At 49.9% G+C, this 17,149-nt stretch overlaps 1 protein-coding gene across 1 annotated transcript in view; it reads right to left on the bottom strand.

The window, feature by feature from the left end:
- Nucleotides 1–1,132: 1,132 nt before the first annotated feature.
- The window catches only part of STING1 (stimulator of interferon response cGAMP interactor 1), a 409,277-nt gene continuing 393,260 nt past the window's right edge, over nucleotides 1,133–17,149 (bottom strand). Inside the window, exon 7 of the mRNA XM_078653333.1 lies at nucleotides 1,133–1,811. Within this exon, the coding sequence (XP_078509459.1) occupies nucleotides 1,711–1,811 (101 nt within the window). The 3' untranslated portion in view covers nucleotides 1,133–1,710. The remainder of the gene's footprint in view (nucleotides 1,812–17,149) is intronic.

Raw genomic sequence — 17,149 nt, 5'->3', positions numbered from 1 at the left:
CTGCCGAGGATCGCGGCGATCCTAGGGAAGGCAGGGGCCCAGAAGGAAAAGAAGAACAGTCCAATCGCTCTGGGTACAGAAAGAGAAGGGGAGCGGGCAGGCACTCGGGGCACAGAAACCAGGAGTCAGGAGGGGAGAATAAGAACAGTCACTCAGTCATGCGGGGTACAAAAGTAGAAGGGGGGGCTGGCAGGCACACACGGGGCACAGAGCAAGGGCAGAGGCAGCCCAGGCGACGAACACGCAAGAAGGAGAGAGCGCCGATCTGGAGAGAGGAGCAGGAGGCACAGCAGTCAAGGCAGGCGGAGCTGCAGCGGTGGGGAAGCGACCTACCCGAGGGTCAAGGGCCTTTGTCTCCGCCGCGCACCCGTCGCCTTAAGAGGGCAGGAGGGGGGAGGGGTCAGCTGGGAGGCGGGGGGAATCACCAATGGGTGCGGGGCCGCACGGGAGGCAGCGGCGGAAAAGACGGGGCTGGGGAGCCTGCCGAGGATCGCGGCAATCCTAGGGGAAGCAGGGGCCCAGAAGGAAAAGAAGAACAGTCCAATCGCTCAGGGTACAGAAAGAGAAGGGGGCGGGCAGGCACTCGGGGCACAGAAACCAGGAGTCAGTAGGGGAGAATAAGAACAGTCACTCAGTCATGCGGGGTACAAAAGTAGAAGGGGGGGCTGGCAGGCACACATGGGGCACAGAGCAAGGGCAGAGCCAGCCCAGGCGGCGAACGAGCAAGAAGGAGAGAGCGCCGATCTGGAGGGAGGAGCAGGAGGCACATCAGTCAAGGCAGGCGGAGCTGCAGCGGTGGGGAAGCGACCTACCCGAGGGTCAAGGGTCACTGTCTCCGCCGCGCACCCGTCGCCTTAAGAGGGCAGGAGGGGGGGAGGGGTCCGCTGGGAGGCAGGGGGGAATCGCCAATGGGTTTCGGGGCCACACGGGAGGCAGCGGCGGGAAAGACGGGGCTGGGGAGCCTGCTGAGGATTGCGGCGATCCTAGGGGAGGCAGGGGCCCAGACAGTCCAATTGCTCGGGGTACAGAAAGAGAAGGGCGGCGGGCAGGCACTCGGGGCACAGAAACCAGGAGTCAGGAGGGGAGAATAGGAACAGTCACTCAGTCATGCGGGGTACAAAAGTAGAAGGGGGGGCTGGCAGGCACACACGGGGCACAGAGCAAGGGCAGAGGCAGCCCAGGCGGCGAATGTGCAAGAAGGAGAGAGCGCCGATCTGGAGGGAGGAGCAGGAGGCACAGCAGTCAAGGCAGGCGGAGCTGCAGCGGTGGGGAAGCGACCTACCCGATGGTTACACATTTGCTGTATTTTATAGTGTTGTGTATTAATGAATCTGTTTATTCAGCGCAAAGGGTTATAAAAATTGTTTTTAAAACGGTTTTAACAGAATAGATGCTTGGCTCCTTGAAAGATATAAATGTAAACATTAACATACGAAACTTAACAATTAGAAAAACCTCCTAATACACACATACTAGTTCTGATATATGCTAGTTTACCTGCATGCTGGATTTGCAATGTGTAAACACATGACAAGTTTTTAGTTTTTAGTTTGAACTAAAATTTCGCTAAAGTCCATAATTAATAGAAATAACAAACCATGTAACTATTTTCAGTTTAGCTGGAAACACAAACTACAAAACCGAGTCTGATATGTTTCAATAATTTCTTGCAAAAGAAGTTCCAATGGTTCAGTTTTCATAATTTCTCTCTTACAATGAATACTCCTCGTCTTGTTGCTGCTTCAGATGTTTTAAAATCAGATTTGACAGAAAGTGTGAATTGTTTTCTTCTGTGATATTTCCTTGGCAATCTGAAAAATATATTGATTAAGATATTTGTTAAAGTTGAATCACGCTCCTTTTATTGGTAAGTACACCATGTTTAAAAAAGTTAATCGTAAAACATTGTTTGCATAAAAAGATTATTATTGAACTTCGTGCCAACAGAGATGTGTTGCAGATCACGAATGCACAGTAAAGGAAATGGATTCTTTTTTTAAAAACATATTTTATTGAGTTTATTAGCAATTGTGGAAGGGGCCATCATTATTGTAGAGCCACGATTAATGTAGGGGTGACGGTTTGCAAAGCCAAACAAGCATTACCAAATGCAACACGTCTGGCTTGCATTCTAAATATATGCCGTTAATACACAAACGAAGCCAAAGGGGGGTGTTATTACACCATGCATATTAAATTGTAGGCACTCCTTTATGTTGTGAGAAATCCATAATATTACGTTAATGATATTAAAAATACTATAATATAGCAATTACTATAGCATCACTATAACCTTTGTTCTTTCAGTGAATTTCTTGGCTTCATTTCAATGTAATTTAAGGACTTAGAACCTAATCTAACTATAACGTCACATTTGTTTTTTTCAGAGAATTTCTGTGGCTTTTTAATCATACTTTATATTGAACCAACAGCCAAACCTTGCACGCAGCCAATCTGCTAGGCCCTACGGCCAACATCAGAAGGTGTTTGTCGCAAGACGTGGCCAAACATCAGGCCTGCACCAACCTCCATGTTTTCCCCACTCCGCTGAACTCAACCTTCGCCCAGGTCCTGCCCCTAACATCCCATGTGCTGCCAATCTCAGTAGCGCATGCCATTTGGCCGTGCGTAGTTGGGCTGGCCGTAAGGCTGCACTCGGTCCCACAAAAGTACCATCTACAGTACGCCTGTGCCATGTATAGTCGATAGATGGCATTAGCAGCTACTAGCAACTAGAAAAGGTGGTTAACTCAGGGGTGGTTCAGCAAGTGCAGGGAGTTAGAGGGCGAAGGGGGCTGGGAGCTGCTGTCTAGAGGAGCAGAATATATTTTAACATAATTCTCTGGAGGTAAGTTGAGTTTAAACGGAATAAGTGTTGTACTAAACTAGGTTGAAAGTTTGCAGAAAGTATTATTAATATAGTACAAGAATAGACTGAGTTCGCAGATTCTGAAATGTAAGGTTTTTTTTTACATTAACTAACTTTATTTAATAAATACTGTAATGCAATGTCAATGATTTGAATAATCTGAAGAAAAATCTAAATAAAACGTTATTTCGGTCGTAGACCATAAAAGTATAAATACAGTAAATTACACACCTAACAGTTTAAGCTATCAAAAATACACTAAAAAACCTATTATAAAATATCAATCATGGCTATATCTACAGTTCATATTAGAGTTCAACAAGCATAAATATACACCTGGCACCAAGGAGGCAAAAGCCATTGTCTATCCCCATTCGGATGGCATGCCCAGCTTTGCTGGCTGGTTCAGACGTTATTTACACACTCGACAAGGTTAAACATTTCCGAACAACACAGACCATAGTTTCAATATTAAATAAAAGCTGCAATATAGAGCTGTTCGAATAAAAAGGTTGGCAACCTATACAGCAATCTAAAACTTTCAGCAAGTGCTTTCTAATTGCCCACATATGACCCAGAAACTTAGCGACAGAGCAAACAATTGCTGAGCTAGTGTCCAATCTTAAAATGCGTAAAGCTTCACGCAGTGTCGGGTGCCCTGCTGCTTGCAGATCGACCTCAGCCACTTCTTTCTTGGGCAGGAGTACTCAGGACAAATAAAAAGGCATGCGCAGTGGATTCTATTATAGTGGGACATTTAGGACAAAACTGGGAAATAGTTGTTATCTGTCGCCAGGAGCCAGTAAACGAATTCAAGGGAAGGCAACCAAATCTAAACTGTATATAAAGTTTCCTATCCTGGGGTGTGGTAATTATTTCAAAATAGTATTTATATGAACCAGTCAATTTAAAGTTAATAAAATCCATGGTTAAGCGTCCCCGTGAGGAACTGGAAATAGAACCCTGTATTACCCAGTCCCAATATTGCTTCTTAACTGTACCTTAACTAGGCAGAAATTATGGATTCTTTGAGGCTCAATAGCTCTCTAGACCTATTGCACTTAACAGAGAGTTCAGATTATAGATCCAACCAATCTTCCATGAACGATCAAGTGCAATAACTGCATTAAGGGCAGCAGCATATGAGGAAAGCTCTGGGGTAGACCTAACGTGCAGCCCAAACAGTAAGGGGCGTAATTTAGCCTTCTCAGTGATGGTGGCTCAACCCAGATCCAGCCTTAGCAGAAGTAGTGGGGTGCTTCGGGGTAGAGAGACCAGGGACCTAAGGAACTTGTTCTCGGAGATCAAAAGGGAATCTACCTTCTCAAAACACCCCAGTTCAGCTATGTACAGTGAGGAGCCTTCTGCCTTGGCCTCGTAGATCTGGAGTGGGGCCGCCAACGGTCTGCTAAAGGAAGTACTATGTTCTTTTAGCAAGGCCCCCACAATTTGTTTGTGCGTTAGGGTTTGTTTGGCGACGTGGGGCTTTCATGAAATACCATCTGAGATGGTAATACCCAGATAGTCGAATGTGCTTACCTTCTCTAGAGGACCCCCTAATGATATTTTGGCTATGAATGACTTATGGGGGTTAAGTTTTAAAAGCTTTGTCTTAGAGGTATTAACCTCTAGACCATGTGAGTCGCAAAATGTTTTAAAGTGATCTAGGAGTAGTTGGAGCCCTCCTGGAGTTTTAGAGACTAACAGAGTATCATCTAGAAACAATAGTGTTACCACTTTATCTCCTCCCAAAATTGGAGCGTCCACTGGACCCTCTGAACGTTACTGAACCACACCATTAACAAAAAGAGAGAAACGTGTAGGTGCCCGGACATAGCCCTGGCGTACTCCCCTATTGATTTCTATTGGATCAGTGAGCTGACCTTGGTAACCCAAACGGACCCTAGCAAAGTTTGCTTCATGGAGGCGAATTATGAGTGAGAGAATTTCTGGTCTGGGGTCCCTCCCACAATTAAATGGGGCTCAGGGTTTCCTACACGGGCGCCTTATGTACTTTTTGAAAACATGGGGACCAAGTCCCTAAATTCTGTAATGGCCACTTCAAAATGTTATTTAGCTCTTGCTGCTGTCCCATCAGATCACGAGTTACCACATTGGCTGATGAGAGAAAAGGCTCCCTCAGTTAGTAGGGTTCAATAATTGTACTGTGAGAGTTCCGCTGTACCTAATGGTCAGATATCATTACGTTTTCCGGATAACTAACACCTTCATGACCACCACGAGCGCCTCTTCAAAAGCAAATTTATGGAAAACTAGGAAACAAATTTACAACAAATGACGAAAAGCATACTATCTGACATCTAACTTTCTGCCAACAATGATGTAATTCCGTTCAGATGTTTTTTTCTGTATTGGAAGGCAAAGTTTCCCATGAGAATTAACGAATTAACATGGGATATCAATGTTTTGGGTGCCATGTCCTTAAAGAACAAAAGAATGAGCCAGTGTAATATATATATATATATATATATATATATATATATATATATATATATATATATCTGTGAAAATGTCAGTTAAAATGTAACATTTTAAACTAAAAAAACACTGAAATTCATCAAGTTAACTGAAGAAACTATAACTCATGCTCACCATGCACAGTACTGTCATCGATGATGTAATTTCAGATGTAATCATTGATTGAAATTAATTCGTAAATGGTACAACATATGTATGTTGGGTCAAGAAGAACATCTGTTTTTACGTAGCTCTAATCCGGTGATTCCCATCTTTTACCACATTCCCAAGTTACATAAGGACAATTTTCATCCACCTGGTAGGCCTATTGTTTCATCATTGCAAGGACTTACAGAACATGTTTCAAAGTTTATTGATCAATTTTTGTCTTTGTTTGTGGCCCAATTAGATTCCTATGTGAAGGATACTAAAGATTTTTTAAACAAAATCAAGTGTGTAAGGGGAGGAGCCAAGATGGCGACCGAGATGGCTGCATAAACGCTCGGCTCCGTGAGCCCTCTCACCCCGCACATATATCCTGGCAATTATCCGGTGCAATAATTGCATATCTAAGTAGGCGAAGGACACCGTTCACTTACCGTCTGCTCCTGAGGCTTTTCCATGCGGTAGACCCGGAGAAATGCCCCCGACTGTTCGGCGGCCTTCACTGTGCCGGGACCGGGATCTCGAGTGAGAGGAGTATCCGGCCGCGACTGCAACAACAGCGGCCTCTGGCTGCGGAGGGGAGTCGGTCGGAGGGAACCTGAGATCTGCTGGCCAAAGGCGACAGTGCCGACCTCCTCCGAATAGCAGATTGCTCTGCGGGAAGTGCAATACAACAGGACCGGAGGGGAACCCTGATACTCGGCCCGCCCTCGGTGTGATGCCAGGGCATTAACAACTTCTCCCGGGACTGACGGGTGCCTCCCGGGGAGCGGCAGAGAATTTGTTTAGCCCTTTGGTGACCCTCCGTTGAGATGCCTGCTTTGCTTTTTGGGGTCCTCCTGTGAATCCTGTTGCATCCTGGTGTGGGGCCCGGTCCTGAGGTGAGATGGAGAAGGAGGAGGCCGTAACGGCTAAGATGGCGGATGGCACCCTTTTCCGCACCCTTCATCCGGGCAGAGAAACCGCTGTACAAGAGAGACCCGGGGATTGGCATCATGAGAAAGGGCCCACGTCCAGAGATGTACTGGCTGCATTAACAACCCTGCAAATGACTCTGATCCGGGAGGCCCGGGAACTGGGAAGAAGGATGGCCGCCATTGTTGTTCCGCCGTTCCACGTAGGCTTGGTTCATTCTCGTGTAGGCGCCGATCTGCCCGCCTCTGTGTCACTGACGAATGCCTCCGCTACGTTTAAGTCCGTAGAGTCACTGATAGCCTTGGCTCATGAGACTGCTATGGGTACACCTGTTGCACATGTGATTGACTCATTGGGGCCCTTGTCTGCTTGGCGAGTGACAGAACGACGTCGATCCATGTTTTGGGCTGCCCCGGCGGTGTTTCAGCGCTTGCCGCATCGTGTGATTCCTTTTCCATGGCTGGCGCAACTGTGTTCGGACTGGGAATGTTATCGGTGTTGATATTGATACAGACAGATTTCCGCCCTGCGTCTTCGGCGGGGTACTGGTGGCTAACGACCTATGGAGCAACGACACTTCCTGATCCTCCTGGAACATTTGAACCCTTCATGCTATTTTGTATGCCGATTGAGAGCGAGATATACATTGGTACTATGGCTAGAAGAGGCCAGAGGTGAGATCTTTTGGGACATGGTGGGACTTATTGTTGTTTGACGGTGATTTAAGGAACGCTCAGCGGGGATATAATTGATTGTGCTATACATGATTGCTTTTTTTCGTAGTCCTTCTACCATTGCTGTCTGACGATTATTGCACGCGGTGTGGGGGGGGGGGGCGGGTGGCCGGGTCGATGGTCCTTCCCCAACGTTTTTTCTTCTTTTTTCTCTCTTCTTCTCTATATTTCGGGTTTCTTAATTAGGGCGACAGGCACGCTGCTGGGGGGGGGGGGGGGTAGGCCGTAACCTTCTGCAGGGGTGCAGGGTGGGGGGTAGGGGGATGGGATTGTTATTTTGTCCTTTCTTTGTCTTTATGGCCCTTTGTCTTTCTCTTTTCGATGTCGTCGTCTTTTATGTTTCCTACAGTGTGTTTCGCTTTGAGGGATGGGGCATAGCTCGCACCGCACTGTATGTGTTTTTTATAACTATCCTGACCCAAAAGCCCTATCCCCCATTACTTCGAATGCATTTGCACTGCTGGCGGGTTTTCTGCTTTTTGTTCGCTATCGTAGGAGCGTGTCTGACTGTACGGCATTGATTTTTTTTTTCAGAACAAAATTTTATTAGTTTTCAGAAGCCGACAGAATACAGGAAATAAAGCACCGCTCCCTAACAATCAGAGAGGCAGCGTGTTCATCAGAGAATCATGTTCAGATATATTCAGTCAACATTCCCCCCGCATCCCACCCTCCGCTGCCCCACCCGGTACCCTCCCACAACCCCGCACGGTGTCGACAGTGTCTATCAAGAGGAATTTAGCAAGGAAAAGAGCTGCGTGTGAACCTCTTCATCCAGAGACAGGTAGGACACTAGCTATGTCGGTGTCCCGAGGCGCCGGGGGGTCCAGCAGTAGGCCCCGGTAGTCCGCCCATTTTTTCCAGACCTTAAAATGTTTCGTAGGGCACCCCCTGGCCTCAAATATTGGGCGTTCCGGCCCCATATTATAGTCTCTGCCTCGTTTCCATACTTCTAGCAACGGGGCTCGAGGCGCCTTCCAGGCCCGGGCAATGTCTCTTTTGGCCACTTCGAGGCCCAATAGGAGCAAGTGGCGTTTATACACATTCCCCCCCACACGTTCCATAACATGCAGGAGGCCCAGCTTCGGTGAACGGGGAAGTTCCCAGCCTAGCACCTCCTCCAGACAATCCCACACTCCGGACCAGAATCTCCGCAGTCGCACGCACTCCCACACCGTATGAATAAAGGAACCCGTCTCACTTCCACATCGCAGGCACTCCGGGGAGGCAATCAGCCCCGCCCTCCACAGTCGTTCCCTCGTATAATACGCCCTATGGAGGTATTTAAATTGAATAAAGCGCAGGCGCATTGCGATCGCTGCCCCCCTGGGGGCTTCAAGGGCTTCTCTCCAGTCCTCCTCCTCCAACCTCCCCAGCTCTTCCTCCCACACCAGGCGCAGCCTATCAAGGAACGGGGAACAGTGTGTAACCAACGTTTGGTATATGCTAGAAATTTTTTTGGATTCCAATTCCCCCATAAATAGTTTAGCTTCCAGGGGACTGAACTCCGGTAGAGAGGTCAAGTCCGCTATAGCGGGGGTCAGGGCGTGCCTGAGCTGCAGGTACCGAAAAAATTGAGACTGGGGCATTTCGTATTCATCTCGCAGAGCCTGAAATAGTTTGAGAACCGCACCCTTCATAACGTGGCCCAGCGTCGATGTGCCGATAGCGTCCCAGCCCTCAAAGCCACGCAGGGACGCCAGAGCCGGCAACCTCCCATTGTGCCACAATGGGGTCTCCCCTGTCAGCTTGTTCCACCAACCCATACGTTTTAGCGTCTCGCGCCACACCCTAAACACCGTCTGAGTGACCACCGGGAGTCTTCTCCGGAGGGCCGCCGAGTATAAGACCGTGTGGAGCGTGTGCGGGTCCATCAGGTATCTCTCCAGAGCATAGGTCGGGTCGCCACGATCACCATACCACCAGTCATTGAGGACCAGCAGGTGCGAAGCTTGGTAATAAGACTGGACGTCCGAGGTTGCCAGCCCTTCACAATAAGTCGAAAGGAAGCAGGTGCGGAGCGCCACCCTCACTGCCCCCCCTGTCCATAAGAACCGACCCAGAGCCGAGTTCACTTGTCGAAACCACTGCGGCGAAATAGGATATGGGTGATTCTGTAGTTGGTAAAGAATACGGGGCAGTGCTACCATCTTAAAGATGGCCGAGCATCCATAGACAATAAGGGGCATCCTGGACCATATTTGCATATCCGACCTCACTTTATCCCACACGGGGAGCACATTGCGGGTCCACGAGACTCCCGGCACATCGGTCAGATAGACACCGAGATACTTCAGGCCTCCCGTCACCACCTAGAGGGCCGAAGCCCAAGGGCCCAGGGCGTCGCCACCTCCTAGGGCCCACAATTTCGACTTCTGCACATTAAGCGTGAGTCCGGACACCTCGCCGAAAATGCGCATGATCTCCAGGACTCTAGGACCAGATCTATTTAGGTCCGTAAGAAAGAAGAGGACATCGTCCGCATATAGCGCGTCTTTGTCCGACGGGCCCCCCATCCAGTCGACCCCATGCAGCTGTGCATCCACTCTCACCCACGCCGCCAGTGGTTCCATCGCCGGAGCGAACAGGTATGGCGAGAGGGGGCACCCCTGCTGGGTACCTCTGCCTATCGGGAACGAATTGGACACTGCTCCCGCTACTCTCACCGCCGCCGTCAAGTCAGTATATAGTAAATGAATGTAGGATAGGAAGCGCGGGCCCAAATTGAGGCGGAGAAGAAGCGCCCGGAGAAATTGCCAGCTCAGGGAGTCGAACGCCCTATCAATATCCGCTAGGAAAAGGGCCGCCGGGATTCCCGCCGCTCGCGCCGCCTCCACCACTAACTGTGCTCGTCGGATATTATGTCGCATCGCTCTATGGGGCATAAAACCGGCCTGGTCAGGGTGAACCAGGTCCGTAATGTAAGGGAGTAGGCGCTTCGCCAAGGCCTTGGCCAACACCTTCGCCTCAAAATTAAGCAAGGATATCGGTCGGTACGACTCAGGGCGATCCGGCGGCCTTCCCGGTTTGCAAAAGACCACCACCTCCGCGTGTCGCCAGTCTGCCGGCAGACATCCACGATCCCTGGCCGCCTCCAGAGCCTTCCTATAACGCATCCCCAATTGGAGATGGAACGTTTTCATGAATTCACATGGGAAGCCGTTAGGCCCAGGGGCCTTGCCAGAGTTCAGCTCACCTAGAGCCTCCCCCAGCTCCTCAGCCGACAACGGGAGATCCAGACGGGCACGAGCCTCGTCCGAGAGCGCCCGGGGCGGAAGGTCTGCCAGGAATTTGTCAATCTCTTCCGCCGGGAGAGACTCCCGGGGGGCATACAGCGTCGGCCAGGACCGTCGGGGCCACTATAGGGCCACCCAGTTCGTCCCGGAGCCCCGGCAGGGGCTGGGCCTGAAAGGTGCCCTGGCACAGCCGGTAAAGCATCGTGCTGGATTTGTCCCCCCATTGATATATCCTACTCTGGGTAGCTAGCCAAACTTGGCGGGCCTCATCTAATAATAAGGAGGAGTACACCTGTTGATGATATAACAGCTGCCCCACTGCGTCACCACTACCACCCGACGTGCTTTCCGCTTCCCGGCTACGGACCTGACTCGCCGCCTCCTCAACGGCCAACTTGTGGGCCCTACGGTTCGCTGCGCACCACGCAATGTCCACTCCGCGAAGCACCGGCTTTAGGGCCTCCCACTGGGTCATGGCATCCGTTTCCGGGCCATCATTCTCCGTCCAGCAATGCGCTATCGCCTCCCTCATGTGAGACTGGTAGTCATCACGCTGCAGGTGCCACGTAGAGAGGCGCCAACGAAACGGCTGTCGCTTCGCATCTAAAAGCAGCGTCAAGGAGATCGGAGAATGGTCCGACAGGCCCCTCGGAAGTATCGAGGTAGAGCCCACCCTCCCTATCCAGGGCTGGGGGACAAAGAGGTAATCGAGGCGAGAGAAGGATTTATGGACTGCAGAGACAAATGTGTACTCACGACTACATGCATGCTGGTATCGCCAGGCATCCAACCAACCCATCCCCTGCGCCATCCTGCTCAGTTTTGTGGCAACCTCGGGCAGTGGACCCACCCCAGGCCTATATCGGTCCAGTCGTCCATTCATCACATCGTTCCAGTCCCCTCCCACAATAGTCAACACATGTGGAATCTCGGCCCAAACATCAAACAGTCGTTCTATCAGGGCCTCCTGCAGCGGTGGTGGGGCATAGACACTGCCGAACACCATGGGCTCACCTCCCACCATTCCCTTGACCAACGCATACCGACCATGCACATCCAGCCACTGTGTCTCGTGAATATACCGTACTCTGCGGTGAATCAGAATCGCAACCCCTCTGGACCCTCTCGCAAACCCCGCATGAAACACCTGGTCGAATCCATATCTACGCAGACTAAGGGTCTTGGTGCCCATGAGGTGGGTTTCTTGAAGGAGCAAGACATCCGCTTTTTCTTTCTTCCCCATCCGTAGCACCGCACCCCTCTTAATTTTATCAAGCACCCCTCGCACATTCCAGCTCAATACTCGTAATGAAGCTCGAGGGGGTTCCACCTCCTGACCATCAACCGCCATCAATAGGCCATACCTGCAAACTGTCTGGCATCAGAGGCCACACACATACATACATACACCTCCCAACTTCCGTAGACACCGTGCAAAAACCAAGACTGCCCCCCCAACCCCTTCCCCCCCTAACTACCCTCACACCTACCCCCCTTCCTCAAACTGTGACAACAGCCCACCCTCCAACCCCCCACCCCATACCTCAGCAACATCGAAGTACCTGTCGCGGCGCAGACAGTCTCGAACCCCCAACGGGAGGCCAGAGACTCACTGCTCCAATGGATCCCTCCCAACTACCCACTAGGCTTCAAACAACCCCCACCCAACTCGCGGGAACAAAGTCCGGGAGAAGGCCCGCTCTGTCTTGAGCGTCTCCCGACCCACACTCCACCCGCCAACAAACTGTTATGCAGTACCAGATCAAGTGGCATGTCCGCTATCAGCATCCGCCCCCCCCCCCCACCCCCATGGAGCCCTCTCAGCCCCTTCGGGCCCTAACCGTCGCCAAGCATGATGCAACACAGGGTCTCAAGATTTCGGGGGGGAGGAGGTTGGCGCATCCACTGCCTCCTCCGGTTCCTCCTGGGGAGGCGGGCGCTTCTTGGAACGCGCCCTCCAGTTGCTCCTGCTGCGTGATCTGCGCGGCGTCTTCCTATGTTCCGTCGTGGATGACGAATCCGAACCCCGTCTCGGCGGAGTATGCACCTTAACACGCACTGTCTCATCTGTCCACTCAAAGACGTCCTCCGGAGAGTTAAAGAATTGAGTGCGAGATTGAAATACCACTCTCAGCCGGGCCGGATATAGCAGGGCATAGGGGATTTTCAGTTCCTGTAGGCGTGCCTTCGCTGCAGTGAAAGATTGTCGCTGCTGCTGAACCAGTCTAGTGTAGTCGGGGAAGATGAGGATTTTGTGATTATCATACATGAGGGGGTCCTTGGCACGGGCTTGTCGCAATATAACGTCCCTGTCGTGATAGTTGAGCAGTTTGGCTATCACCGCGCGGGGACGAGCACCGGTAGGGGGCTTCGGGAGTAAAGCACGATGCGCTCGCTCTATGACGAAGCAGCGCGACATGGACTCCTCCATGTTCCCCTTCTCACAGTCCTCCGGAAAGCCCACAAAGCGCAGGTTATTTCTTCTGGCCCGTCCTTCCGCGTCCTCAACCCGCAGCGCCAGGCCCCTTTGAATCCCCTCCATGGCGGCAACCTTCTTCTTGAGGATCACCACGTCGTCCTCCACACCCGAAATCCTGGTCACGGCTTCAGTGATGCGGGCCACCGCGTTGCGTAAATCCTGTCGAAGCAGGGTAACATCTGCACCGACCGCCCCTATCTTAGCATCCAACATGTCTCTAGACTGCGTAATCGCCGCCATCAACGCCGCATTGTCGGGTCCGGAGCCCTGGTGACCTCCGGCGGCCCCGGCTCCCCCACTCGGCCCGGCAAATTTATCCATCGGGCCCTGTTTCGAAGTGCCCCCACTGTTGCCTCCCCTTGTCATGGCGCACTCCGGTTCCTCGACAGTTCTCTAGGGAGCTCGAGGTCCAATGGCAGCCCCAACCGCCAACGTGTAGGTCAGGGATAGGCACCCCCCAGTCAGGACGGCGCGATCTCAGGCACCTCAAAGAATGCACCAGCGGCGCTGCCCTCAACGCTCCAAGAAGCAAGCCAGTTTCGTGTCTGGGCCCACGGGTAGAGCGCTGCAATGTTCTCAGCCTCATGTATCACCGGCCGCCACTCAGGTCGCACTCCGCTCTACCCTGGTGGAGACGTTCAAGGCAATCGCCCAACAGTGGCCAGACACTCCTAAGGGCAGTCTCTCCCCACCAGGGTAGGACCCCGCGGCCCGGTACAGCCGCCGAATGGTGAGACCCGTCTCTCCAGAACTGTGGCCCCCAGGGACCGGCCCGGGCCCACCAAATGATGCAAAGAGGGGGGGGCCACGGGGGGAGGAGAGGAAGGTGAGGGACGGATGAGCAGCCGCCCCCTGGTGCTCCAAGGCCCCCCAATCCCCGCGGTCCGATCCGACCGCCGAACAGGGCCGGGAACTGCCTCCGGAGCGTCCCCTCCCCCACTAGGCCTCGCACCACGCCAGCGCCCCTTACTTGTCCAAGCACCGTCCGTGCTCCGGGCTCTCCGCCCGCAAATCACTGGTCCCGCAGCCGCACCGGCCTCCGCACTGCCCGCACGTCAGTAGCCGGTCTCACGGCAGGGGCTGAACTCCGCGCCCCGGACTCCTCGGCGTCTCCTCACTTCCGGGCGGGCCGCCCGCAAAATCTAGGTCCCGGCTCCGGGGCTCCGTGCAGGCCTCACCACCGGCACAGCTCCACACCGCCGAAGGAGGCAGAAAACAGCAAGCTAGGGTGCTCAAACCGCCGTCGAGTCGTCCCCTACTGCTCCCGCGGACAGCCACACACTTTGGGGCAGAATCAGGTCGGGGGAACGCAGGATATCTTCAAAGATGGTGAGCGGCGGGACGGAGCTCGCTCAAGCCACGTCCGCCATGCCTGCCGTCTCGGCCACGCCCCCGTACGGCATTGATTTTAATTTTAATTTTATTTTTCTTTGTTGTAAAATGGACCTTCTTGGATCCTTGTTCTCATATTGTGAGTTTACGCGTGTGTTCTATCCTGGACGCTCTTCAGACTTTGATTTCCGTGCAGCTGTCTTTTTCTATAATGTATTGCTCTATTTCCGACTTAATTAGCGGCCGGACGGAATGGTTGTAGGCCCATGTTTGTATTTCCTTGCTGAAACAATAAAGGTCCTCTCAAATTTTTTTTTAAAAAAGTGTGTAAAATGGGATCCCACCTATCTATTGATGGTATTAGACATTACAAGCTTTTACACATGCATAGAAACATGGAGCTGGGTTGGAGGCCATTAAATTCTATTTGAACAAAAGACAGTTGAGGTGTGTACAACATAACCTTATGTTAGTGGAATTTTGGGAATTTTGCCTGACGCACAACATTTTTCAGTTTGAGGATCAACACTACCGACAGCTATCCGGTACAGCGATGGGCACCTGCTTCGCCCCCAGCTATGGGAAGTTGTTCGTTGGCTGGTGGGAGGAGCAGGTGCCCAGAACCTACCAGGGCGAAAACACCAGTGGAAAGGTAATAGAGTGGTATCGATGACCTTTATATTGTGTAGCAGGGCTAACAGAGGATACAGCTCTGAAGTACATCGACCTTCTGAACACTAATGATGTCAATTTACACTTCTCAGGCACAGTTAGTCCAGTGGCAGTGGACTACCTGGACCTGAGGGTGTTCATTGAAGGGGGCAATATTGAAACAGCTCTTTACCGGAAATCCAGAGCAGGAAATTCCATATTATTTGCGACTACTAGCCAACCCCAGAAACTAGTTCTTAGTATACCCTATGGCGAACTCCTGAGGTTAAAGAGGAATTGCACTCGAGAGGAGGATTTTGAGGCGGCTGCCTCAGAATGTTTAGCCAGGTTTACAGTAAGGGGATACAGACCTGAAATGTTGAATGCAACACTGTGTAAAGTGAAAACAATACCAAGATAGACACTGTTGATGGAGAAAAAACACCCCAAAAATGATAAAGGAAAATTTCGATTGGTAACACCGTATTCCATTGAAGCCAATCATTTGAGACAAATGCTAAAAAAGAATTGGCACATTTTGAAACATTACTGTCATAGGTGAGGACATTCCCAATTTCCCACTAATGACATTTAAAAAGGCTAGATCTATTTGTGACAAGTTAGTGAGAAGTCATTTAGATAAAACACCACAGAGAGGGAACACCTTAAGAGAAATGACGGGTTTTAATCCCTGCAGAAGGTGTAAAGCCTGCGCAAACAGCAAAAGGGTGTTAACATACACCATACCGGACACAGGGAGAACAAAGAAAATATCCAAGTTTATAACGTGCAGCACGCCCTATGTGGTGTACTTTCTAGTATGCCCATGCGGGCTCCGTTATATAGGCAGTACGGTCCATCAGCTGAAAATAAGAATACTGGAGATTTTACGGGCAATTGAGAAGATCGATCAGGCATATCCGGTGGCGCGACATTTCGCGGAGTAGCATTGGAGCGATCAAAACCAATTACAGTGTTTTGGCTTAGATCACGTTCCCCCGAATGCCCAAGGAGGGGATAGAATAAAGAAGTTACGGAGACTTGAATCACGTTATATAATAGATCTCCTAACCAAATCTCCAGGGGGATTGAATAGTGGGGAAGCCTTGGCAATACACATCGGAACATGAATTTCAAATTCTGAAAATAATTATGTATAGACTGTAATTGGTATCACAAAGTTGAGATGGGATTTTTCTTCAAAAGTATATTGTAATCTGCATATGAATGTAATACTTTCCTGGAACGTGTTGAAAGTTAAAATGAATTAATTGATGGATTATTGTAAGATGAATTGGTGCCTCATGAATTTTAGAAATTTTGAATTTCTGAATTTTCGAAATTTTGGATTGTGGAATCTTGAAGTTTTAAATTGGAATAACTAGTTTGTATTTTGAATGTTGATTTGCAAATGAAAAAAGTAAATAGTGAAAAAAGGAAGAAAAAATAAATTATAGAAAGTAAACAAATTTGACTTAAAGTTGTTAATAGTGAGCAGGGAAAGGACACATGGCGAGATCACTCACTTGTCTCAGGGAAATTGGCGGGCCGATACACGGCAGATGACATGTTGTGATTGATACACAACTAGTAAATTTATACAACTATGTTCAATCATGATTAATGTATTGACATAGCGACAAATGTATACTTGGGAAAGTGTGATTTACACATGGATAGAATGGTTGTTTGAGTTTCAATTCTGTAGAAAATAAGTCATGCACATTAAATGTAAAAGTATTTTGACACTTTAAAATGGCGCTGCTTATGGAATGAGCGCGACAGTCCTTTCTCTGTTTTGTTGAAGGTGAAATGTTTAAAAACATATCATTCCCGAAATGTTATTGACATAGAAAAAGGCATTTTCGCCGAAACGCGTCCGCGTCTGTTGCTGGTCAAATCTGTATTAAAAACCTTCTGTTGGAATACCCCCGTGAGTGCATAAATCTCTTTTCTGAAAACGAAGGAGTTCGAGCGAAAAAAAATGTATATATATATATATATATATATATATATATATAAATATATATATACATATATATATCTACAAGGGACGTATTTGAGAGCTGGCTAGCGGATATCCTACAAAAGGGAGCAGGAAGCAGCCCTTTTAAGAAAAAATCTACATTTGTACCACAAATGCCAAAGGATTCCATAGATATCTTTCATGAAAAGATTACCGAGGACATAAAACAAATGTACCATCGAGCCAATTGTAACAAACAACAAAAAACCAACAAACAAATGGAATATATGAAACTGATGGAAAAACTGAGCAACAACCACGATG

Source organism: Lissotriton helveticus, chromosome 7, assembly GCF_964261635.1.
Source record: "Lissotriton helveticus chromosome 7, aLisHel1.1, whole genome shotgun sequence".
Classification (NCBI taxonomy): domain Eukaryota; kingdom Metazoa; phylum Chordata; class Amphibia; order Caudata; family Salamandridae; genus Lissotriton; species Lissotriton helveticus.
The sequence above is the reverse complement of the archived record's forward strand: the minus strand, read 5'-3'. Positions and strand labels throughout refer to the sequence as shown.